Here is a 21,878-nt window from a genome sequence, read left to right on the forward strand (position 1 = left end):
CTAACATTGGTGGGTGCTACAGGCAGTAGAGCCAGAGAGGAGAAGTTTTCCTTCCTAGGTGAGAATGTGGTTTGGTGGAAGGAGCTTGGGACTGGGAGTCTGGGGTCCCGGGTTTTATTCCCAGCTTTGGCACTGGTCTGATGTGGGATCTTGGGCACCCACCTCTGTGCCCCATTTTTCTCGTCTGTAAAATGGGGATTACATCCCTATTTTCCTTAGACTGTGAGCCCTGTTGGGAAGAGGGACTGTAGTCATTCCGACTGTCTTATATTTATGCCAGTGATTGCATGTAGCAAGTGCCTAATAAATATTATTATTAATAGGATAATAGTAATAATAATGACTCACCCTCAGAGATTTTTGTGTGGAGATCGAAAGTGATAGATGCTAAAGGTGCAGCAGAATTTAGCAATAAGGAGGAAAGCAAAGGTCAGTAAGATATTAGAGTTACCTTTTGACTGTTGTATGGAGTACAGTAATTAAACCCCCAATGAACAGGAAGTTGGGTAAAGGGAAACTTTAAGTAAAAGAAAAGTTGTTCTACCTTATCATATTAAACTTTGTAACCTAGGAAGCCTACATCCTGATATTCAGGAAGTTTAAAAGACACCACCAGGCAACAATTTGGACAGGCACCGATGGGTAGATTCGAGAGTGACTGGAAAAGTATTTCACAGAACCTAGATTGGAGGAGAGCAAAGTAGAAGGAACACCAAGTGCTTCATCCTGAACTCTGATAAACCTTGGGGCCTGCAGCACCTGACTGTATTGCACTGAAGGGGATGAATAGGGGCCAGGAAAGGGACAGAGAATAGGGGATTGAGTTATATTAATTTTTAAGAAGAGTTTTGCTTGGTTGTGAGGGCTCATTGTTAATAAATGGTGGTGGAATGTGTTGGATGTTCTGCCTTCTGGGTTATGCCTTGACAGGTGAACACTGGAATTATGGTGATGAGGGAGACAAAGAGTTGCTTCATTAACCCTGTTTTAAGCAGGGATTTTGGTATGCAATCCCTTTGGGAATTGTTATCCTACAAGAAAGATAAGGATAATGAACTCAAGATAGCACTTAAGTACCAGTCTGTTTAAAACTTCCCAGACAAACTGACCCTTCCAATGAAAGAAGTCAAAGCCAAGAGGGTGTGACTAGTCTCTCTTCTGGCCAAAGGTTCTAGAACAAGAGAAGAGAAGAACAGTGGAAGGGAAGGGAAGCAGCGTGGCTCAGTAGAAAGAGCCTGGGCTTCGGAGTAAGAGGTCATTGGTTTGACTCCCGGCTCTGCCACATGTCAGCTGTGTGACTGTGGGCAAGTCACTTAACTTCCCTGTGCCTCAGTTACCTCATCTGTAAAATGGGGATGAACTGTGAGCCTCATGTGGAACGACCTGATTACCCGGTATCTCCTCCAGCGCTTAGAACAGTGCTCTGCACAAAGTAAGCGCTTAACAAATACCAATATTATTAACAATGGGAACTAGCAGTAAGGCCCAAAGGAAAGATCATGGGCCTGAAAGACAGAGGACCTGGGTTCTAATCCCAGTTCTGCCAGTTGCTTTGTGTGTGATCTTGGGCAAATCAGTTAACTGCTCTCTGCCTTAATTTCCTTAACTGTAAAATAGGGATTAAACATCTGTTCTCCCGCCTATTTAGACTGTGAGCCCCATGCGGGACAGGGACTATGTCCGACCTAATTAACTTGTACGTACCCCAGTGTTTGACACGTAGTAAGCACTTAACAAATATTAAAAAAAAAAAAAGGTAGGCTTCCAAAGCTAGGAAAAGTCAGGACTACAATACTGTAACCCCTGGCCATTAACAGAGAAGCTGGACAGCTGATCAACCAAGCTAAATAGTAGATGTATGCACACAGTTGCACAAGCAGAGAATCAGTGTGGCCTAGTGGAAAAAGCACTGGCCAGGACTTCTAATGCCTCCTCTGCTTCTCACCTGCTGTGGGATCCTGGGCATCAAATACCTGTTCTCCCTCTATCTTAGATTGTGAGCCCCATGTAGGACAGGGACTGTGTCTGATTTGATAATCATGTATCTACCTCAGTGCTTAGTTCAATGCTTAACACATAGTAAACATTTAATGAACACTATTATTATTATTATTTTCATTATTATTTCTCCTCTGCTGTTCTGCTAGGTTGTAAAATCCTCAGAGGGCAGAACTTGTGTCTACCCTACTCTACTGCACTCACCCAGGCACTTAATACAATGCTCTGCACAAATAAACCTCTTAATAAATGCCATTAATTGATTGGTCCACTCCCTAACTGCTTTTTTCTACCCATTTTCCAGCTTCCCTTGCAAATAGAATAATTTAACCAATCATAATTCACTGTTAAAGATGGAGGCAAAGTGACCAAACAGAAAATTAGCACAAAAAATGAGTACCCACTCAGACTGCTGTAGAAAAGAGCCAAGAGGTGCCATTCCAGGATGTGGCTCTGCTAAACTTCCAATGCCAAGGGAAACAGAAGAAGTTTATCAACAGAAGTAAAGCCAAAAGGGAATTAGAGCAGGGCAGGGGTGCAGCACTTTGCAAAAATCATCTGCAATCGTGGCCCACATTAGCCAGCCTCAGGCAGAATCAGGACTAGAACCCAGATAGACTGATTCTTAGAGTGATGCTCTTTATTTTTTTAAATTATATTTGCTAAGTTTTTATTATGTGCCAGGCATATAAATAATAATAATAATAATAATGATGGCATTTGTTACGTGCTTACTATGTGCCAAGTACTGTACTAAGCGCTGGGGTAGATACAAGCAAATCAGGTTGGACACAGTCCCTGTCCAGTGTGGAGCTCACAGTCTCAATCCCCATTTTACAGATGAGGAAACTGAGGCACAGAGGAAGTGAAATGACTTGCCCAAGGTCACACAGCAGACAAGTGGCAGATCTGGGATTAGAACTCATGACCTTCTGACTCCCAGGCCCGTGCTCTATCCACTGTGCCATGCTGGAGTAGATACAAGCTAATCAGGTGGGGGACACAGCCCATGTCCCACATGGGACTCACAGTCTTAATCCCCAATTTACAAATGAGGTGACTGAGGCAAAGAGAAGTTTAGTGACTTGTCCAAGGTCACACAGCAGACAAGTGACAGAGCCAGAATTAGAACCCACTTTTTCCACTGGAATAACAGCAGGATTCCATCAGAAAATTATAAGAGGAAATAGAAACAGAAACCCCCGGGTCAGGCTATCACTCATCTGAATTTATAAGGATCTGAAGACTCCTCCTTCCCCGCACCAGGTCTCAGTGATTTGCTTTTGATACACAAAATGGCAGCTGAGGCTGCAGATATTGCAACAGGGACTCTGAAAGGATTTTTAATATGTTTCTCCCATAGCTGCTTTTCTCCCCTACACTCAGCGGCTCCATTTTACCTCAGAGGGAGCTCACTTAATATGAAAGGCAGAGAAGGAGTAGTCAAGCAAGATGAAGATAAAGTACAAAGTCTTTAATTTTTTCTCTTTATCCTTGGATAATACTGAACACTGAATTATAGTGTGTGGAGCAAATCCATAGCTGCTTCTTTAGCTGCTGTTGGGTTGCCGTTGCTATGGAGAATATATTATCTAGGTTATTCATGTACTGTTAAACGCTTCAGTTAGCCAGAGGAAAATATCAAGCCAGAAAAGAAAGATGCTGTAATTCAGAGATGTATTTGTGTCCCTTTTTTTTTTCCTGAAAAACAGTATGGTGAATGAAAATCTCTTGCTTAGGAAAATAGTAGCTGATTTTCAAAAAGAACGCATTTCACACTATTCTGGAATGCCATAATGTCGCTATATCATCCTAGAAGCTGGTTTGCACTTGTGAAAATGCTATCTTGAATGTAATTTTTAGATGCTAAGCATATAGCCAAGAAAATCTTGGTTAAAATTTGAGCACTTGGAAAATCTCACAATACTCAAGAGCCTTCTGCAAGTAACACTTTGCTATCCCGCTGCTTTGGCTAGCCGTGGAATTGACAACATTAAAGTTCTGGCTTTAAAGCCAGAATGATCAAAGAATCCTAAAAAAAAAATCCTGAGAAGTCTGGGAAATAAATGCAGGCTTAATTTTGTTTTCTCTGTACTTTGTGCTATCCAGAGATTACAACTAATTATTGCTACTTTTTCTTTCATTGAAAAAATTAAGAGATGATCTGTATCCTAAAACCGTTAAACATTAATCGCCAGCTTCTTTTGAGACAGCTGACTGGCTTCCTACTGCTTTTTCAAAAAATGTATCCAGAAGGACTATCTCAGTAGTCCATTTCTGCTCATCCAGACAGCATTTTTCCGGCTGCTGTCCAGCCTTGCATGTGTGCTTGTGTCTGACAGTTTTCTGTCAGACTTTGGGGCCTTCTGAGGTCAGTGTTCAGCCCCTGAGGACATCAAGGAGGTTCGGGCATAGACCCCAGTGATCCTGAGATATGGGCAGGGGTCTCCAGTTCACACTGTGATCCAAAGGCTCTCTACTCAGTCAGTCATTCATATTTACTGAGTGCTCACGGTGTACTAAGTCCCTGGGAGAGTACAGTATGACAATATAAAAGACACATTCCCTGTGTCAGTATGTTAGTGAATGCTGCCAAGCTGCAGCATGGTCAGCCCCGATATTTGGCTGCCCCCCCCATGCTGGATGACATTTCCTCGGTGACGGTAAAAACTGTGACATTTGTTAAGCTCTTACTTTCTCGCAAGCAGCGTGCTAAGCGCTGGCGTAGTTACGAGATAATTGGGTTGGTCACAGTCCCTTTCCCGGGTGAGGCTCACAATCCAACTACGAGGGAAAAATAGGAGGAGCAGCGTGGCCTAGTGGAAAGACCACAGACTTGAGAGCCTGAGGACCTGGGTTCTAATTCTGGCTGCACCACTTGTCTGCTGTGTGACCTTGGGCAAGTCACTTAACTTCCTTGTACCTCAGGTACCTCATCTGCAAAATAGGGATTAAGACTGTGAGCACCATGTGGGACATGGACTGTGTCCAATCTAATTATGTTGTATCTACCCCAGAGCTTGATACAGTACCTGGCACATAGTGCTTAACATTAAAAAAATAGGTGTTTAATCCCCATTTTAGAGATGAGGAACCTGAGGCACAGAGATATGTTGGACGCAACAAAATGCAACACTTTTTGGAAGTGTGGAAGAGTCTTTCTCCATCCCCACCATCACTTCGCCTCCACAGCCACCCCTCAACCTAGCCCCATGGGCAGGTCAGTCCCAAGACCCCGATTTAAACCCCAGGGATACATCACTTCCATCCCACTGACACCTTTGTGAAGGGCAATGATGTCACCATCACAAAGACGTAGGTTGGGATCCTCATGTACTTAGAGAAGCAGCTTGGCCTAGTGGATAGAACACGGGCCTGGGAGTCAGAAAGACCTGAGTTCTAATCCCAGCTCTGCCACTTGTCTGTTGCATGACTTTGGACAAGTCACTTCACGTCTCTGTGCCTCAGTTACCTCATCTGTAAAATGGGGATTAGGACTGTGAGCCCCAATTTGCTTCTATCTACCTCAGTGCTTAGAAGAGTGCCTAGCACAGAGTAAGCACTTAAATATCACAAATATTATTAGGATGCTATTTTTGAATACCTCCTCAATTTATGCACTCATTGTGGGCACTTAGCCTGATTCTGACTGTCATGGTGTTTCTTTTGCTCCTCCTCCTATTATTCTCGCAAGGGGCTTATAGATAATAATAATGATGATGATAGCATTTGTCAACCACTCACTATGTGTCAGGCACTATTCTAAGTGCTGGGGTGGATACTAGCTAATCAGGTTGATCACAATCCCTGTCCCACATGGGGCTCAGAGGCGTAATCCCCATTTTATAGATGAGGTAACTGAGGTACAGAGAAGTTAAGTGACTTGCCCAAGGTCACACAGCAGACAAATGACAGAACTGGAATTAGAACCCAAGGCTTCCCATGCTCTATCCACTAGGCCATGCTGCTTCTCTGATCTGATTTGCGGTTCCTATGTCATTGTGCCAGATTGCCTCCATTTGCATTTCAAATAGTCTGACTGCTCAAAAGCAATGTGTTCCTCATCCTGTATTTTCTCTAGGTTGATCCCATTCAGGGACCACATTTCTTCATGAAGGGTTTCATTTCAGTTCAGATGGTTGATCAGGCTACATGCTGGTTCCTGACATTTCTTCCATTTTCAGTTATCAAAGGATTCATACCAATGGCCAATTTACATCCTTGTCTGCCATTAGTATAACAACAGCAATAGCATTCATTTAGTGTCTCCTTGGAGCCTACTAAGGCTAGGAAAGTAATGAATAACAAAGTGACCCACGCTAGCGATCTTATACACTAATAAGGGAAAGAATCATAAAAATACTTACAATTTGAGTGGCCAAAATAAATAATGGAGTACATCAAGACTGAAAGTGCCGAAAAGGGAATAAATTAGTTTATAAAGTGTTAAAATTGCCTTTAAGGGATGATATAGCTGAAAATGATGGGAAATTGATCAGGGAAAATTTGTTGGAGGGGATGGGATTTTAGGAGGGATGTGAATGTTGGGAGAGCTGTGGTGTTTCTTATTTGGGGGGTGAAGGGGTAGAGGGAGTTTGATGTATAGAGGCCCAGGGAGACAGTGGGGGTTTTGAAGCGAGGAGAGATATGGGCTGAGTGATGCACTGTTGTGGAGTATAGATTGGAAGATGATATGCGAATCTATTCTTAGGTGGTAGCTGTTTGGGTGAAGAAGAAAGGAAGAAATAGGAGGGTGTTGATCAGGAAATCTGGGCCAGATATGGCAGTAGTCTGGATGTGAGTATAAAAACGAGGAGTCAAGAAGGACACCAAGATTGTGAGCTGCTGAAACAGGGAGGATGGTGGTGGTGTAGACTGAGTTGGGAAACTTAGAAGGCAGATGGGTTTAGAAGGTAAGATGAGGAGTTTTGTTTCAGACATGTTGAGTTTCAGGTTGGGGCAGGACATCCAAGTGGTGGTGTCCCGGAGGCAAGAAGCGAAGCCAGATTGCAGGTCAAAGGAGAGGTAGGGCTGGAGAGATAGAAAGGGGAGCCATCCGAATGGAAACACAGGGACTAGTGGAAAGAACACAGGCCTGGAAGTCAAAGGATTTGCATTCTAATCCCAGCTCTGCCACTTACTGCTGTATGACCTTAGGCAAATCACTTAACTTCTGTGTGCCTCAGTTTTCTCAACTGCAAAATGGGGATTCAGTGCCTGTTCTCTGTCCTCCTTAGACTTTGAGCCCTGTGTGGGACCTGATTATCTTTTATCTACCCCAGTGTGTAGCACAGTGCTTGGCATCTCGTAATTACTTAAATGTTATTGTTATTATTATGATTATTTAGTTAAAGCAACGTGAGCAGATACGCTCCCTCATCTAGACTGTAAGCTCCTTGTGGGCAGGGAACATGTCTACCAACTCAGTTGTATTCTCCCAAGTGCTTAGTACAGTGCTTAAGCAGGAAGCACTCAGGAAATATCATTGATTGATTGAAGGAGAAAGTGTAAAGGGAGAAGAATAAGGGAACCCAGAACAGAGCCATGGGGGAGAAGATCCATAATAAAAAGATGAGAGGAGAAGGAGCTGGTGAGCCAAACCTAGAAGGAGTGGTCAGAGGCGATGTAGGATAATAATGTGTCAGCAAAACCATACTGATGGTGTTTCGAGGAGAGAGGGGTCCACAGTGTCAAACAGCAGAGAGACTGAAGAGATTGTGTGGAGTAGAACCTTGTGGACTTGACCTTGTAAAGGCCAGTGGAGATCTTGGAGAGAACAATCTCAGTGGAGTGAAGAGATGATCGAAAGCCAGAGGGTCAAGAAGAGAGTTGGTGGACAAGAAAGACAGCTGGTATTTATATCCTTCTTCCTACTTAGACTGTAAGCCTCATGTCGGGCAGGGATTGTGTCCCACCTAACTAAATTAAGTGCTACCCCAGCACTTAGGACAGTGTTGACACATAAGTGCTTAACAAATATAATTATAATGATAATAATAATAATATGACTCAATCAAGAGCCTGCCCTAAGCCCTTGTTTCCCTTACTATCTCTCCCTTCTGCATTATCCTTGCACTTAGATTTGTACCCCTTTATTCACCCCACCAGCACTTACGTACATATCCCTAGTTTATGTTAAGGTCTGTCTCCCCCTCTAGACTGAATGCTCTCTGTGGGCAGGGAACAGGTCTATCAATTCCATTATATTTTACGCTCCCAAGTGCTTGATACAGTGCTCTGCAGTTAGTAAGTGCTCAATAAATGACTGATTAAAAGAGCAGAAAAATGGGATGGCAGCTGGAGGAAACTGTGAAGTTGAGAGAAGGGTGGGGAAAAAAATGTGCTGTGTTTTCTAACACAGAATGTAGTTGTTACCACTAAAATTTGAAAGCTGCTAATACTGTTTTTGTGATTAATTTGTGGCATTTTATAGTAAAATTTGATTAATCATTTGTATTTATTAAGTGCTTACTGTACTAAGTGCTTGGGAAAGTACATTATAACAGAGTTGGTGGACATGTTCCTTGCCCATAGAGAGTTTACAGCCTGATCATCACAGTAGTGCCCAATAAATATCATCGATGATTGATTGATTGCCCTTCTTGAACTTAAGAGATCTACTTACTTTCTTAATTTATTTAAAACTTGTAGCCCCATTTGAAAGGAAACTTAACTCCTGCAATTCCTAACAAAACCAATGTAAAAGTCAGGGGATAATTGGGGCTATGATAGCTTTTTGTGTTAAGAACTAGAACTAGGTAATTACCCCTCTAGGTAACTGTAAAGCAAACCATTTTGGAGATAGTTACTATGAACTTTAAAATGAACTTTAAAAGAATTGATTCTTTATTATGTAGTAAAGAATATTGCCTGCATCCAGACATTAATTACCCCAGATTACAAAAGACACCTTTTTTTCTAAGTTGCATCAAACTAATAATCAGATTCCAATACTTAGTAGTGCCTTCAGGTAACTAATGCTCTTTTCAGGAGTAATTCAAATTACCGAACTGTGAGGACTTGAAAGTAGCTAATAAAGACTAGGGTATTATACATCTGTTAGGAACAAAAGAGAAAAGTATCAGTTCGGAAAATGGGAAAAGGAAAAGGCCACTAGAGAGTAATGCATTTGTTTGCATAATTTTAAGAGGATCTCATAGAGAATTCTGGAAATGCAAATTACTGAATATTATCATCCGGAACCCCAGACTAGAAAACACAGTCATGATTGCTGCTGACTGTATATTTTCCAGTCACTCAATCAGTCACTCAGTGGTACTTATTGAGTGCTCGCCTTGTGCCAAATACTGAACTAAGCACTTGGGTGAGTACAATAGAATAGGTAGATTTGATCCTTGCCCACAGTCAAGTGGAGGAAGCAGATGATAAAATAAATTATAGGTAGGGAAAGTTCTACCTTCACAGCATCACCAAAATCCACCCCTTCCTCTCCATCCAACCTGCTATCACATCAATGCAAGCACTTATCCTATCCCGCCTTGAATTTCATCATCCTCCTTGCTGATCTCACTACTTCTTGTCTCTCCCCGCTCCAGTCCATACTCCATTCTACTGCGCAGATCATTTTCCTTCAGAAACGTTCAGACCATGTTTTCCCAGTCCTCAAGAAACTCCAGTGGTTTTCCTCATCAAACCTCCACCTCCTCAGCAAACAAAAACTCCTCACCACTGGCATAAAGCACTCAATCACCTTACCCCACCTACCTCACCTCGCTGCTCTCCTGCTACAACCCAGCCCTCACACTTTGTACCTTTAATGCTAGCTTTCTCACTGTACCTTCATCTCGTCCATCTCACTGCCACCCTCTCACCCACATCCTACCTCTGGCGTGGAACGCCCTCCTTTTTCATATCAGACAGATATTTGCTCTCCCCCACTTTAAAGCCTTATTAAAGGCACATCTCCTCCAAAAAGCCTTCCCCGGCTAAGCCCTCCTCTCCTCTTCTCCCACTTCCTTCTTCATCACCCTGACTTGCTCCCTTCATTTATCCTTTCTCCCATCCCCACAGCACATATGTATATAACTGTATATGTATGTAATTTATATATTTATTTATGTATAGTCATGTCTGTCTCCTCCTCTAGACCGTGAGCTCATTGTGAGCAGGGAATGTGTCTGTTTGTTGTTATATTGTACTCTCCAAAGTGCTTAGTACGATGCTTCGCACACAGTAAGCACTCAATAAATATGATTAAATGAATGAATGAAAGCAAGAGAGTATAAGGACCTGTGCAAAAGTGCTTTGAAAATGTAATCTGTAAACTCTTTGCGGGCAAGGATTATGTCTATCTCTACAGTACTGTTCTCTCCCACACATTTAGTATAATCAGTCAATCGATCAGTGGTGCTTATTGAGTGCTTACTATGTGCAGAGCGCTGTACTAAGTACTTGGGAGAGTACAGTGCAAAAGATTTAGCAGTAACATTCCCTGCCCCTAACGAGCTTACAGTCTCGAAGGGGAGACAGACATTAATATGAGTAAATAATTTGTAATATATAATTTAAAGATATGTACACAAGTGCAGTGAGGTTGGGGGTGGGACAAATATTAAATTTCCAAAGGTCACAGATCCAAGTGCAGAATAGTGCTCTGCACACAGAAAGTGCTAAGTAAATACCGTCGATTGATTGGTGTGAGCACTCAAGTGATTAAAGGTGGCACACCGAAGTGCCTAGGTGACTTGGAAGGGAGGACTAAACAGTTAGTCAATCATTCGCGTGTATTTATTGAGCGCTTACAGTGTGGAGAGTACTGTACTAAGCACTTGGGAGAGTACAACAATAAACAGACACATTCCCTGCCCACAGCAATCTTACAGTCTAGAAGGGGAGACAGACATTAATGTAAATAAATGAATTACAGATATGTATATGAAGTGCTAAGGGGCTGGAAGGGGGGATGAATAAAGGGCACAAGTCAAGGTGATGCAGAAGGGAGTGGGAGAAGAGGAAGGGAGGGCTTAGGGAAGGCCTCTTGGAGTAGATGTGCCTTCAATAAGGCTTTGAAGAGGGGGAGAGTCATTTTCTATCGGATTTACTGCTGTATTGTACTGTCCAAGCGCTTAGTACAGTGCTCTGCACACAGTAAGCACTCAATAAATATGATTGAATGAATGAATGAATGAATAAATGAATTTGAGGCCAGAGGAGCGAAGAGTGCAGGCTGGGTTGTAGTAGGAGAGTAGGGAGGTGAGGTAGGATGGCACAAGGTGATTGAATGCTTTAAAGCCAATGGCAAGGAGTTTCTGTTAGATGTGGAGGTGGATGGGCAACCATCGGAGTTTCTTGGGGAGTGGGAAAACAAGTCCTCAACATTTCTGTAGAAAAATGATCCAGGCAGCAGAGTGAAGTTTGGACTGGAGTGGGAGGAGGCAGGAGGCAGGAGGCAGGAAGGGCAGCAAGGAGGCTGAAGCAGTAATCAAGGTGGGATAGGATAAATGTTTGGATTAACTTGGTAGCAGTTTGGATGGGGAGAAAAGGGTGGGTTTTAGTAATGTTGTGAAGTTGGAACTGGCAGGATTTAGACATGGATTGAATCTGTGGGTTGAATGAGAGAGAATAACGCCAAGTTACAGGCTTGGGTGACAGGAAGGATAGTGGTGCCGTCTACAGTTATGGGATGGTTAGGGAGAGGACAGGGTTTGGGTAGGAAGTGAGGTGGTAGGTGCTTCAGGGAAGTGAGGGATTGGTCTGGAAAACCTCTTAGGGAAGATGTGATTTTAGTAGTACATTGAAGATGGGGAGAGAGATGGTCTCTCATATATGAAGAGGAAGGAATTCCAGGGTATAATCAAGGGGTGGATTCTGAGAGAGGGGTGGATTCTGATTATGATCAAGGCATAATAAGTAGGTTGGCATTAGAAGAGCAAAGTTTGAGGGCCAGGTTGTAGTGGGAGTTGAGCATAGGTAGGAGGGAGAGAGGAGGGAGGAGAGGGGAGACTACCTTAGAGGCAATGGGGAGGAGTTTCTGCTAGTTGAGGAAATAGATGAACAACCATCGGAGATATTTAAGAAGTCAGGAGGCGTGGGGAAAACAGTTTTTAGAAACGTGATCTGGGCAGCAGAGCTAAGTATGGACTAGAGAGGAGAAAGGCTGGAGGCAGGGACATCAGTGAGGAGGCTAATGGAGTAGTCGAGGCAATATATAACAAGTATTTGGACCAACATGGTAGATGAAGGGGGGATTGGTCGATTCTAAAGATGTTATGAAAATAGGACCTACAGGATTTGGCAGCTGACTGAATATGCAAGTTGAATGAGAGTGATGAGGGGAAGATAATGCTTAGCAGGCATACCACCCGGGGCCGTGTGCTTTGCCATTTTTCATGATGTGATTGCCTCAGCAGTTGGGACAGGTGCCAGGTCTTTGCATGGCAGCATGGCACAGTGGACAGAGCACAGACCTGAGAGTCAGAAGGTTATGGGTTCTAATGCCGCTCCGCCACTTGTCTGCTGTGCGGCCTTAGACAAGTCACTTCACTTCTCTCTGCCTCAGTTACCTCATCTCTAAAGTGGAGGTTAAGATTGTGAGCCCTATGTGGGACAGAGACTGTTTCTAACCCAATTTGCTTGTATCTACCCTAGCGCTTAGTACAGTGCCTGGCACATAGTAAGTGCTTAACCAATACCATAAATATTCCATCTATTCACTCATTCAATAGTATTTATTGAGTGCTTACTGTTCTGCACACAGACAGAAAGTGCAATTCAACAGTAGAGATAATCCCTGCCCACAGTCTAGATGGGGGGAGACAGACATCAATACAAGTAAATAGGCATCAATATGAATAAATAGAATTATACACATATACATATGTATGTAAGTGCTGTGGGGTGGGAAGGGGAGGGAAGAGCAAAGGGAGCAAGTCGAGGTGACATGGAAGGGAGGGGGAGCTGAGGAAAAGGCCTCTTGGGGGTGGTGCACCTTCGGTAGGGCTTTGAAGGGGGAAAGAGTGGAGAATTTGAAGAGAGAGGGTATTCCAGGCCAGAAGTAGGACATGGGCCAGGAGTCATCAACAAGGCAGCTGAGGTTGAAGCACAGTGAGAAGGTTAGCACCAGAGGAGCGGAGTGTGCAGACTGGACTGTAGCCGGAGAGAAGGGAGGTGAGGTAGTGTGGGCAAGGTGATGGAAAGCTTTGAAGCCAATAATGAGAAGTTTTTGTTTGTTACAGAAGTTGATGGGCAACCACTGGAGATTTTTGAGGAGGGAGGTGACATGACCTGCATGTTTCTGTAGAAAGATAATCGGGCAGACTGGAGTGGGGAGAGACAGAAGGTTGGGAGGCCAGAAAGGAGGCTGATGCAGTAATCTAGTCGGGATAGGATGAGTGATTGTACTAACGTGCTAGCAGTTTGGATGGAGAGGAAAGGGTGGATCTTGGTGATGTTGTGAAGGTGAGACCGGCAGGATTTGGTGACGGATTGGATATGTGGGGTGAATGAGAGAGCGGAGTCAAGGATGACACCAAGGTTGTGGGCTTGTGAGATGAGAAGGGATGGTGTGCCGTTCAGAGTGATGGGAAAGTTAGGGAGAGAGCAGGGTTTGGGAGGGAGCATAAGGAGCTCTATTTTAGACATGCTGAGTTTTAGTCAGCGGGAGGATGTCCAAGTACAGATGTCCTGAAGACAGGAAGAGAGCTCGCTCTGGGCAGGGATTGATACTCTCTATTGTTGAACTGTACTTTCCCAAGCGCTTGGTATAGTGCTCTGCACACAGTAAGCACTTAATAAATATGATTGAACGAATGAACGAATGAATGAATGAATGAATGAATGAATATGCAGTTTGAAAGCTTTTCTGCTTTGAAGAGTCAGTAGTAATAAGAATAATAATAATAATAATAGTGGTATTTTTTAAGCGCTTACTATGTGCCAAGCACTGTTCTAAGTACTGGGGTAGATACAGGGTAATCAGTTTGTCCCACATGGGGCTCTCAGTCTTAATCCCATTTTACAGATGAGGGAACTGAGGCACAGAGAAGTTAAGTAACTTGCCCAAGGTTACACAGCAGACAAATGGCGGAACCGGGATAAGAACCCATGGCCTTTGACTCCCGAGCCCATGCTCTTTCCACTGAGCAGCGCTGCTTCTCTAGAAGGTGGGGTGAGGAGAACCGTGGAACATTCTTGCCCTCTCTTCTGGTCTGGTCTGAGGCTGGATCCATCTTCAGTCTTCAGAGACATCATGATGGTCTGTATAGGGAATTTCATGTCTTCAACATTGTATTGAAGATGTTGGTTTCCCGGCAGCCCGCATAGCTCTTGATCTCTTCCACTCTGGCATCTCACCACCCTTGGGTCGTGTTCCTTAATTGGATTTGTATGTCGCAGTGCATGTTTCTGTAATCCTTTCAATCATTTAAGCAATCTTGATAAATGTTCCCTTGCTTATTTACTAAAGGCAAGTAACAATTTATGCCAAGCAAGTACTAAAAATGGTTTAATTTTCATAATAAATAATGGTATTTGCTAAGTGTTGACTATGTTTTAAAACCTTGCATAAATACCATACAAAGAGATCCAAAGTCTGGGGCTCACTCTCGCCCTCACATGGGACTTACCCTCTAATGGGGAGGGAGAACAGATATTTGACTTCCATTTCAGAAATGAGTAAATGAGACCCAGAGAAGTTGCCAGCGATCACATAGCAGGCAAGTGGCTGAGCCAAGATTATGGCTGAGTTAGGATTAGAACCCAGATCTCCTGACTCCCAGTCCCTTTCTCTTTCCACTAGGCCACACAGTTTCACTTACTTTACCATCTCTGTGGTGCTTGGTGACAGGGTTTGCTGGTATTTAAAAAGAATAAAAAATGTGGACTGGTAATTCCCTTTAATTTTTTGCAAGGATTAAAGCTTTGAAATTTAAAAAATAATGACACAGTCCTTTCAGAGATAAATCAAGAGCTATGAAAATTAACCTAATTTATGTATTTGGTAGTCATGGGTCAACTCATTTCTCTTCATTTAAGTAATTCACCTGACATTAGTGATTTCGATTCTCATTTATGCAGAATTCACTCCACGCACTCCACAATTTTTCTCCTTGTTGTAATTTCCTTCTGATCATCATTTCTTTGAAATTGATCTGCAGTAACTGATGAGCCAGCTGCCCGTGATTGCTTCTTCTTAGGAGGGAGGACCATCCCTAAGACCGGCATCTTAGTCAAGATGTTATTCATTATGCAGGTCCAAACTACTCAGAGCTCATTATGGACAATGAATGTGTCTACCAACTTGGTGGTATTATATGAGAGGACTTAGCACAGTGCTCTGCACAAAATAAGCTCTTAGTAATACCTTCGATTGATTGACAACACTCGCTTTTGTGTCCTCCAAAGTCACTGTAGCTAGGTTTGTTCACCTGAGCTAACTTCACTCCCCCACTCCCTTGAATGTGAATCTGTTGGATCATCTCAGTTCACGGAGCCCAGCTGCTGTACTTCGTAAGCTTGGACATGTGCAGAGATGTGTGCGGAATATTTCAGAAAGGTGATCCGAGCAGCAGAATGAAGTATGGACTGGAGAATGGACAGGCTAAGGGTAGGGAGGCATGTGAGGATGCCCTTGCAAAAGTGTAGTCCATTGGACTATGGTAGTCCCACTCCACGTTCCTGGATTCCCTCTTGTTTAGCTCTTCCAAAGCTAACCTCACTGTGTCTCACTCTCATCTGTGTCTCACCCCCAGACTCCTTGCTCTTGCTCCCTACTGCCTGGAACTCCCCCTCCCCACATTTCATATCCACCAGATCACCACTCTCCCTCACCACTCTCCCCTTCTTCCAAACCCTCCTAAAATCACATCTCCTCCAGGAAGCCTTCCCTGACTAATCTTTCATTTCCCCACCTCATTTCCCTCCCTACTGCTTCACTCATATATTTGAGTCCTTATGCCCTTCCTGAAGTACTCATCCCACCGCCTGCCCCCTAAGAACTTATATACATATTTTGTACCCAGAAGTTTCCTCTATCTGGAATTTATTTTAGTGTCTGTCTCCTCCATTAGATTGTAGCCTCTTTGAGAACAGCGATTGATCCTATTTACTCTCTTGTACTCTCCCAAGAACTTAGAATAATGTTCTACAGGGAATAAATGTTGAATAAAAAACATTTATTTATTGATTGTTTGATCTAGTCATGATATAATGAGCACCTTCAATAGGGTGGTGGCCTTTTGGATGGATAGGAAGAGATGGTTATGGGAGACGTTATGGAGGAAAAGTCAACTAGATTTACCAACAAATTTGGAAGCAACGTGGCCTAGTGGAAAGAGCACAGGTCTGGAAGTCAGAGGACCTGAGTTCTAATCCTGGCTTTAACATTTGTCTGATGTGTGATCCTGGGCCAGTCACTTAACTTCTCTGGGCCTCAGTTACCTCATCTGTAAAATGGGGATTAAGACTGTGAGCTCCAACTGGGACATGGACTGTGTCCAACCTGGTTATCTCGTATAATAATAATTATGGTATTCATTAAGTGCTGACTATTTGCCAAGCACTGTTCTAAGCGCTGGGGTAGATACAAGGTAATCAGGTTGTCCTGCACAGGGCTCACAGTCTTAATCCCCATTTTACAGATGAGGTAACTAAGGCACAGAGAAGTGAAGTGGCTTGCCCAAGGTCACACAGCAGACAAGTGGCAGAGCTGAGATTAGAACCCTCATCCTCTGACTCCCAAGCCTGGGCTCTTTCCACTAAGCCACGCTGCTTCTCATTCTGCTCTCGTGTCTACCTCAGTGCTTAGTACAGTGCCTGGCACATAGTAAATGCTTAACAAGTACCATAAAAAAAGACTTAAAGACAGGGAGAGGAGTAGTCTTTTGGATGTGAAAAGGAAGGAAGCTCCAGGCAAATGTGTTAGAGAGAAGCAAAGATAATGTTCAGGTTATGGGCTCTAGTGACAGGGAGGATGGTGATGTTAAAAATTTTGGTATTTGTTGAGCACTTTCTATGTGTCAAGCACTGTACTAAGCACTGGGGTAGATACCTGAAAGTCAGATCCTATATAGAGTTCACAGTCCAAGTAGGAGAGAATGCAGTCTTTGAATCCCCATTTTGCGGATGAGGGAATTAAAGCACAGAGAAGTTAAGTGACTTACCCAAGGTTTCACAGCAGGAACCCAAGTCCTCCAACTCCCAGGCCGGTGCTCGATCAACATTTGGTCTCAATGTTGGTGTTGTCAGTGATTATGAGGAAGTTAGGTGTTGGATAGGATTTGGGAGAGAAGACGAGTTCAGTTTTCGGTGTACCGCTTTAAGGTGGCCAGCATTCACAACCATGCAGATGTGTAAGTGAGAGGGATTGTGAGATTGCAAAAGGGAAGAGAAGTCAAGGCTAGTGAGATAGATTTGGGAATCACTTGTATAGAGGTAATAGCTGAAGCTGTGGGATCAGATCAGCTCCCTAAGAGAGTAAACGTAGAGTCAGACTAGCAGGAAACTCTGACAGAAGGTGTAAGGACACCCCACAGTTAGAGGGTGAGAAGAAGGGGATCCATCAAAAGAGACTGAAAAACAGTGGCCAGAGAGGTAGGACTCATTTAGATAAAAACCTTGAATTTCAGTTTCCTTAGGTTGACAGGAATCTGCCATCCAACAAAATGCCAGATGACATTTGAAAACTGGTAAATAGAAATACAGGCAAAGCCCCACTTCTATGATAAATGTTTTGGGATTGTTATAAACTTTGTCTGCGCATGGTTTTCCTCTCAGGAACTCACCATTTTTTCCTCATCCTCGAAGACTTCCCCTATTCTATTGAACTCTAAATGAATCACCTTCATTCCTAGTTTTTCCACTAGAAATATTTCTATCCTTTGGATCTTGATGGTTTAAAATGAAATTTGAGGACCTATGATAGACTGGTAACTCTACAAATTCTTCATCTCTTTTTAATAGGCTGATGTTCAAAAAATAATTGCCGTTGCTTGGGATGTTTTTCAACCCCTTCTCTTTGGTTTGATCGGCGCTGAAGTGTCTGTGGCATCTCTCAAACCAGAAACTGTTGGTAAGAATCCTTGGAAGAACTGAAATTTTGAGCAAAATAATTGGGTAGTCCTAGATTCAGCTGTAGTAGTTACTAATTCAGCCACATATCTTAGGACACTTTTATATGGTGATCATTTTTACTCATATTATTTACTTTTTCTTAATGGTATTTGTTAAGTGCTTACTATGTGCCGGGCACTGTACTAAGGCCTGGGATAGATACAAGCTAATCAGATTTGACACAGTCCATGTTCCACATGGGGATCACAGTCTCAAACCCTATTTTACAGGTGAGGTAACTGAGGCACAGAGAAGTCAAGTGACATGTTCAAGGTCACACAGCAGACAAGTATGAGTCTAATCTCGGCTCCGCCACTTGTCTGCTGTGACCTTGGGCGAGTCACTTTACTTCACTGTGCCTCTGTTCCCTCATCTGTAAAATGGAGATTAAAGACTGTGAGCCTCATGTGGGACAACCTGATTACCTTGTATCTACCCCATTGCTTAGAACCGTGCTTAACAAATTCCATTATTATTATTATTATTTTCGGTATTATTAATTGGCAGAGCCAGGATTCTGACTCCTATACCTGTGCTCTTTCCGCTATGTCATACTGCTTCTCTTCATTGGTGGGCAGTGTTAATAAATAAGAGTCTTGAGACACCAAGCAATAGAAACACTTATGAGCGACAAGAAGGATTTCTCTTTAGGGCTGAAATATTTGCAAAGTTGCTTGCCGACAAATAAAAAGAAACCTCTTTGACCAAATGGCTGTCATGCTATGTCACTCAATCAGTGGGGTTTTTTTTTTGAGTGCTTATTGTGTGCACAGCACTGTACTAAAAGCTTGGGAGAGTACAGAGCATTAGAACTGGTAGACACTACCCCTGCCCTTCAAGAGCTTACAATCTATTAGGTACATAAGATATGTGTCTCTTGTCTTATTTCTGTGGGACATGTTTTATCAGATCCTCTTCTCCCAACCCCATCTACTCACTATTTATGCTTTTCATTTTGTAAAATATGTCCAGCTATACTTGAATTCTAACATATTTCATTCTTTTCTAAGGCTTTTGTGATTATTGTATTTTATATACTAAATGTTATATCTACATTTATGAACTCATTATATACTTGTATTTTAGCCAGATGGTCTGGATGTCCAGCTCTTCTCAGAGACTTTAGAGTTAATCAAAATTTTAATTTTTTTTTAGGGCTTTGTGTTGCCATTCTGGGCATTGCTCTGGTGATGCGGATTCTAACCACGTTCCTGATGGTGTGTTGTGCTGGCTTTAACCTAAAAGAGAAGATATTCATTTCTTTGGCCTGGGTTCCCAAAGCCACAGTTCAGGTAATGTAATAGGATTAGCCAACATCTATACAGAAGTTTGAACATATACTTTAAAACACTGAATAACAGTGCTCGTTCTAATTTAAAGGAATAAACAAGACTATTCAACAGAATTTGACAAGTCTAATTAGATGAAAACTCTTTGTTTATGCTCACATTGTTATTTAAATCATTTTAGCATTTTATCATTTTAACTCATTTAGCATGAGTATCCAAGCTGATTTTAGTTTCTTGCTATGACAAAGATTTCAAGTGTCACAAATGAATACACTTTTATCTGAGTAGAAAAAGGGAAGTATTTTGGGGTGTTCTGTGTTACTCTGCCTGGCGTTAAAATTAATATTGCCCATATACTGATCTTATTCAGACTGCCTCATCGAAGATCAATACCCAGTATATTTGGTTAGACAGTCCCTCTCTGGTTCGGCCAACAGTACGGAGGGCCATATGTGTTGATGGAACAAAGAGCATCAAAAAAAGTCTACTTTCTTCTGTAGTGTGCTCCCAAGATCTGTGCCTGCCTATCTCCTGACTCCCTTTAAATAAAATCCCAAGATTCCTATCTTGTACTTAAAATGTGCCAGGTTTCTCCTCCACAGTATCTAGGTTTTCCTGCCTTGCCTTTAAATGCATATGGGGAACTATTTTGTATACCTGATGCATGCCCGGTCCAATAGGAGTCATCTGGGGGTCAGAAATATACCAGATCTTCAAGATCCCCCGAGTGGCATATCTGCCATTTCCATTTTCTATGTGCCATTTCAAACATCAGTCAGCCAATTAATTAATATTATTTATTTAGTACCTACCATATGCGGAACACAATAACTCACCAAGCACAAAGCATTTGGGAGAGTCCAGTAGGGTTAGTGGACATGATCCCTGCCCTCGAGGAGTTTACAGTCTAATGGAAAGGGTATGCAATCTAGATGATCCTTCTGAAAACTATTAAGCTATTTATCCATCGCTAGGCCACTTTAGAGGGATTGGGGAAAGGAAAATTATACTATGGCCATGTTTATCCTCATTACTTATATAATAATTTTCCATTAAAATGAATAGTTATTTTAAACCCGTAAGGAATAAAATTAAACAGAACACTATGACTGTCCCTTCCTACCATAAAATGATACAGGGAATTAGAATTAGAATCTGGTGAATTTAATCACTGTAAAGAGCCAAATTGGATTAAGTGGGCAATACACTAGTTTTGTGATCCATAGTTTCTAGATAATTGTAATCGCAAAAAAGAGCTATAGTGTTTTCTTCTATCTTAGCTCCATATTTAGCTAACCGTATCTCCCCATCCCATCCAAAATCCTTACAGGCTGCAATTGGATCCTTGGCTTTAGATACAGCAAGGGCTCATGAAGATAAACAGCTGGAAGATTATGGAATGGATGTGTTGACCATAGCCTTTTTGGCCATCCTTATCACAGCTCCAATTGGAGCTCTGATTATTGGGCTCATGGGCCCAAAACTCCTTCTGAAAATGGATTCGATTACAAATGAAAATGATGGTGAAGTTTCTGGGCCAGTTTAGAGATGATAAATTGCGGAGAACTACTTCCACTCCATACTGACAAGCATTTTAAAAATAAAATGGGGAGTGATCATGTGAACTGATTGGTTTTCAGGTAGAACTGAACTGAAGCATTTAGTGTGGTGTTCTGCCTACAATCAGTAGCATTCGTTCAGTAGTATTTATTGAATGCTTACCATGTTCAGAGCACTGTACTAAGCGCTTATGTAATGAGCACTTACTGTGTGCAGAGCACTGTACTAAGCATTTGAGAGAGTACAATATAACAGAAACATCCCCACCCCAACGAGCTTGCAGTCTAACAGTAAGCTCTCAATAAATACCATCGATTGATTGATTGAACCTTAAACAAATCCTGCAGAGTTTTGTGGAATAGTTCTTTTCTAATGGAACAGCAGCTCTGTTTTTGACATCAGGATTAAAGTGAAAAATACTGCTATGAGTATTTTTTGGTTCTCAATGTAAACCATGCGGAAAGGAAGAGCAACCTAAGGTTGTATTGATACAGCACAAACTTTGTACATCTCTTAGAAAATGCATTTTGTGCCTACGACTTCACACAGAGGCTTAGGTGATAAAATTGTATATATTGTAAAATAAATTTTTGAAGCTCTAAATCATAGTGGAAGGTAGGTTTTCTGTATGACTTCCCCAAAACTTAAAAATAGAAAATGCAGTACTTCAAAGTATAAAACTGCATGTTCTTTTGCATTATATTTTTTATATGTCTGTGTAGTTACATCTTAAAAATTGAATGTCTGGGAAAGAATTTAAAATAATGATTGTGAGAATCTGGAAATCTTCCAAAGGAAGTTATTGGAGACTGTTATCACTTGAGGGATTAGACCAAAAAATGTACTAAAAAGTACACAAAACTGGCTCTGCAAGTTAAAAGATTGAAAATGGGCTCTTCAAACTCTAAATTATGGGCATAAACCATGTGCTGCCAGCTAATTTTCTATTTTTGTGACTAAATC

At 42.2% G+C, this 21,878-nt stretch overlaps 1 protein-coding gene across 3 annotated transcripts in view; it reads left to right on the forward strand.

The window, feature by feature from the left end:
* SLC9B2 (solute carrier family 9 member B2) overlaps positions 1–21,112 on the forward strand; it is a 62,682-nt gene extending 41,570 nt beyond the window's left edge. For all 3 annotated transcript variants that reach the window (XM_029076600.2, XM_029076599.2, XM_029076601.2), the window contains 3 exons: positions 17,917–18,025; positions 19,222–19,358; positions 20,686–21,112. In XM_029076600.2, coding sequence (XP_028932433.1) covers positions 17,917–18,025; positions 19,222–19,358; positions 20,686–20,901 — 462 coding nt within the window. In that variant the 3' untranslated portion in view covers positions 20,902–21,112. The remainder of the gene's footprint in view (positions 1–17,916; positions 18,026–19,221; positions 19,359–20,685) is intronic.
* The last annotated feature ends 766 nt before the right edge of the window (positions 21,113–21,878 follow it).

Source organism: Ornithorhynchus anatinus, chromosome 12 (genome assembly GCF_004115215.2).
Source record: "Ornithorhynchus anatinus isolate Pmale09 chromosome 12, mOrnAna1.pri.v4, whole genome shotgun sequence".
NCBI classification, from domain to species: Eukaryota; Metazoa; Chordata; class Mammalia; order Monotremata; family Ornithorhynchidae; genus Ornithorhynchus; species Ornithorhynchus anatinus.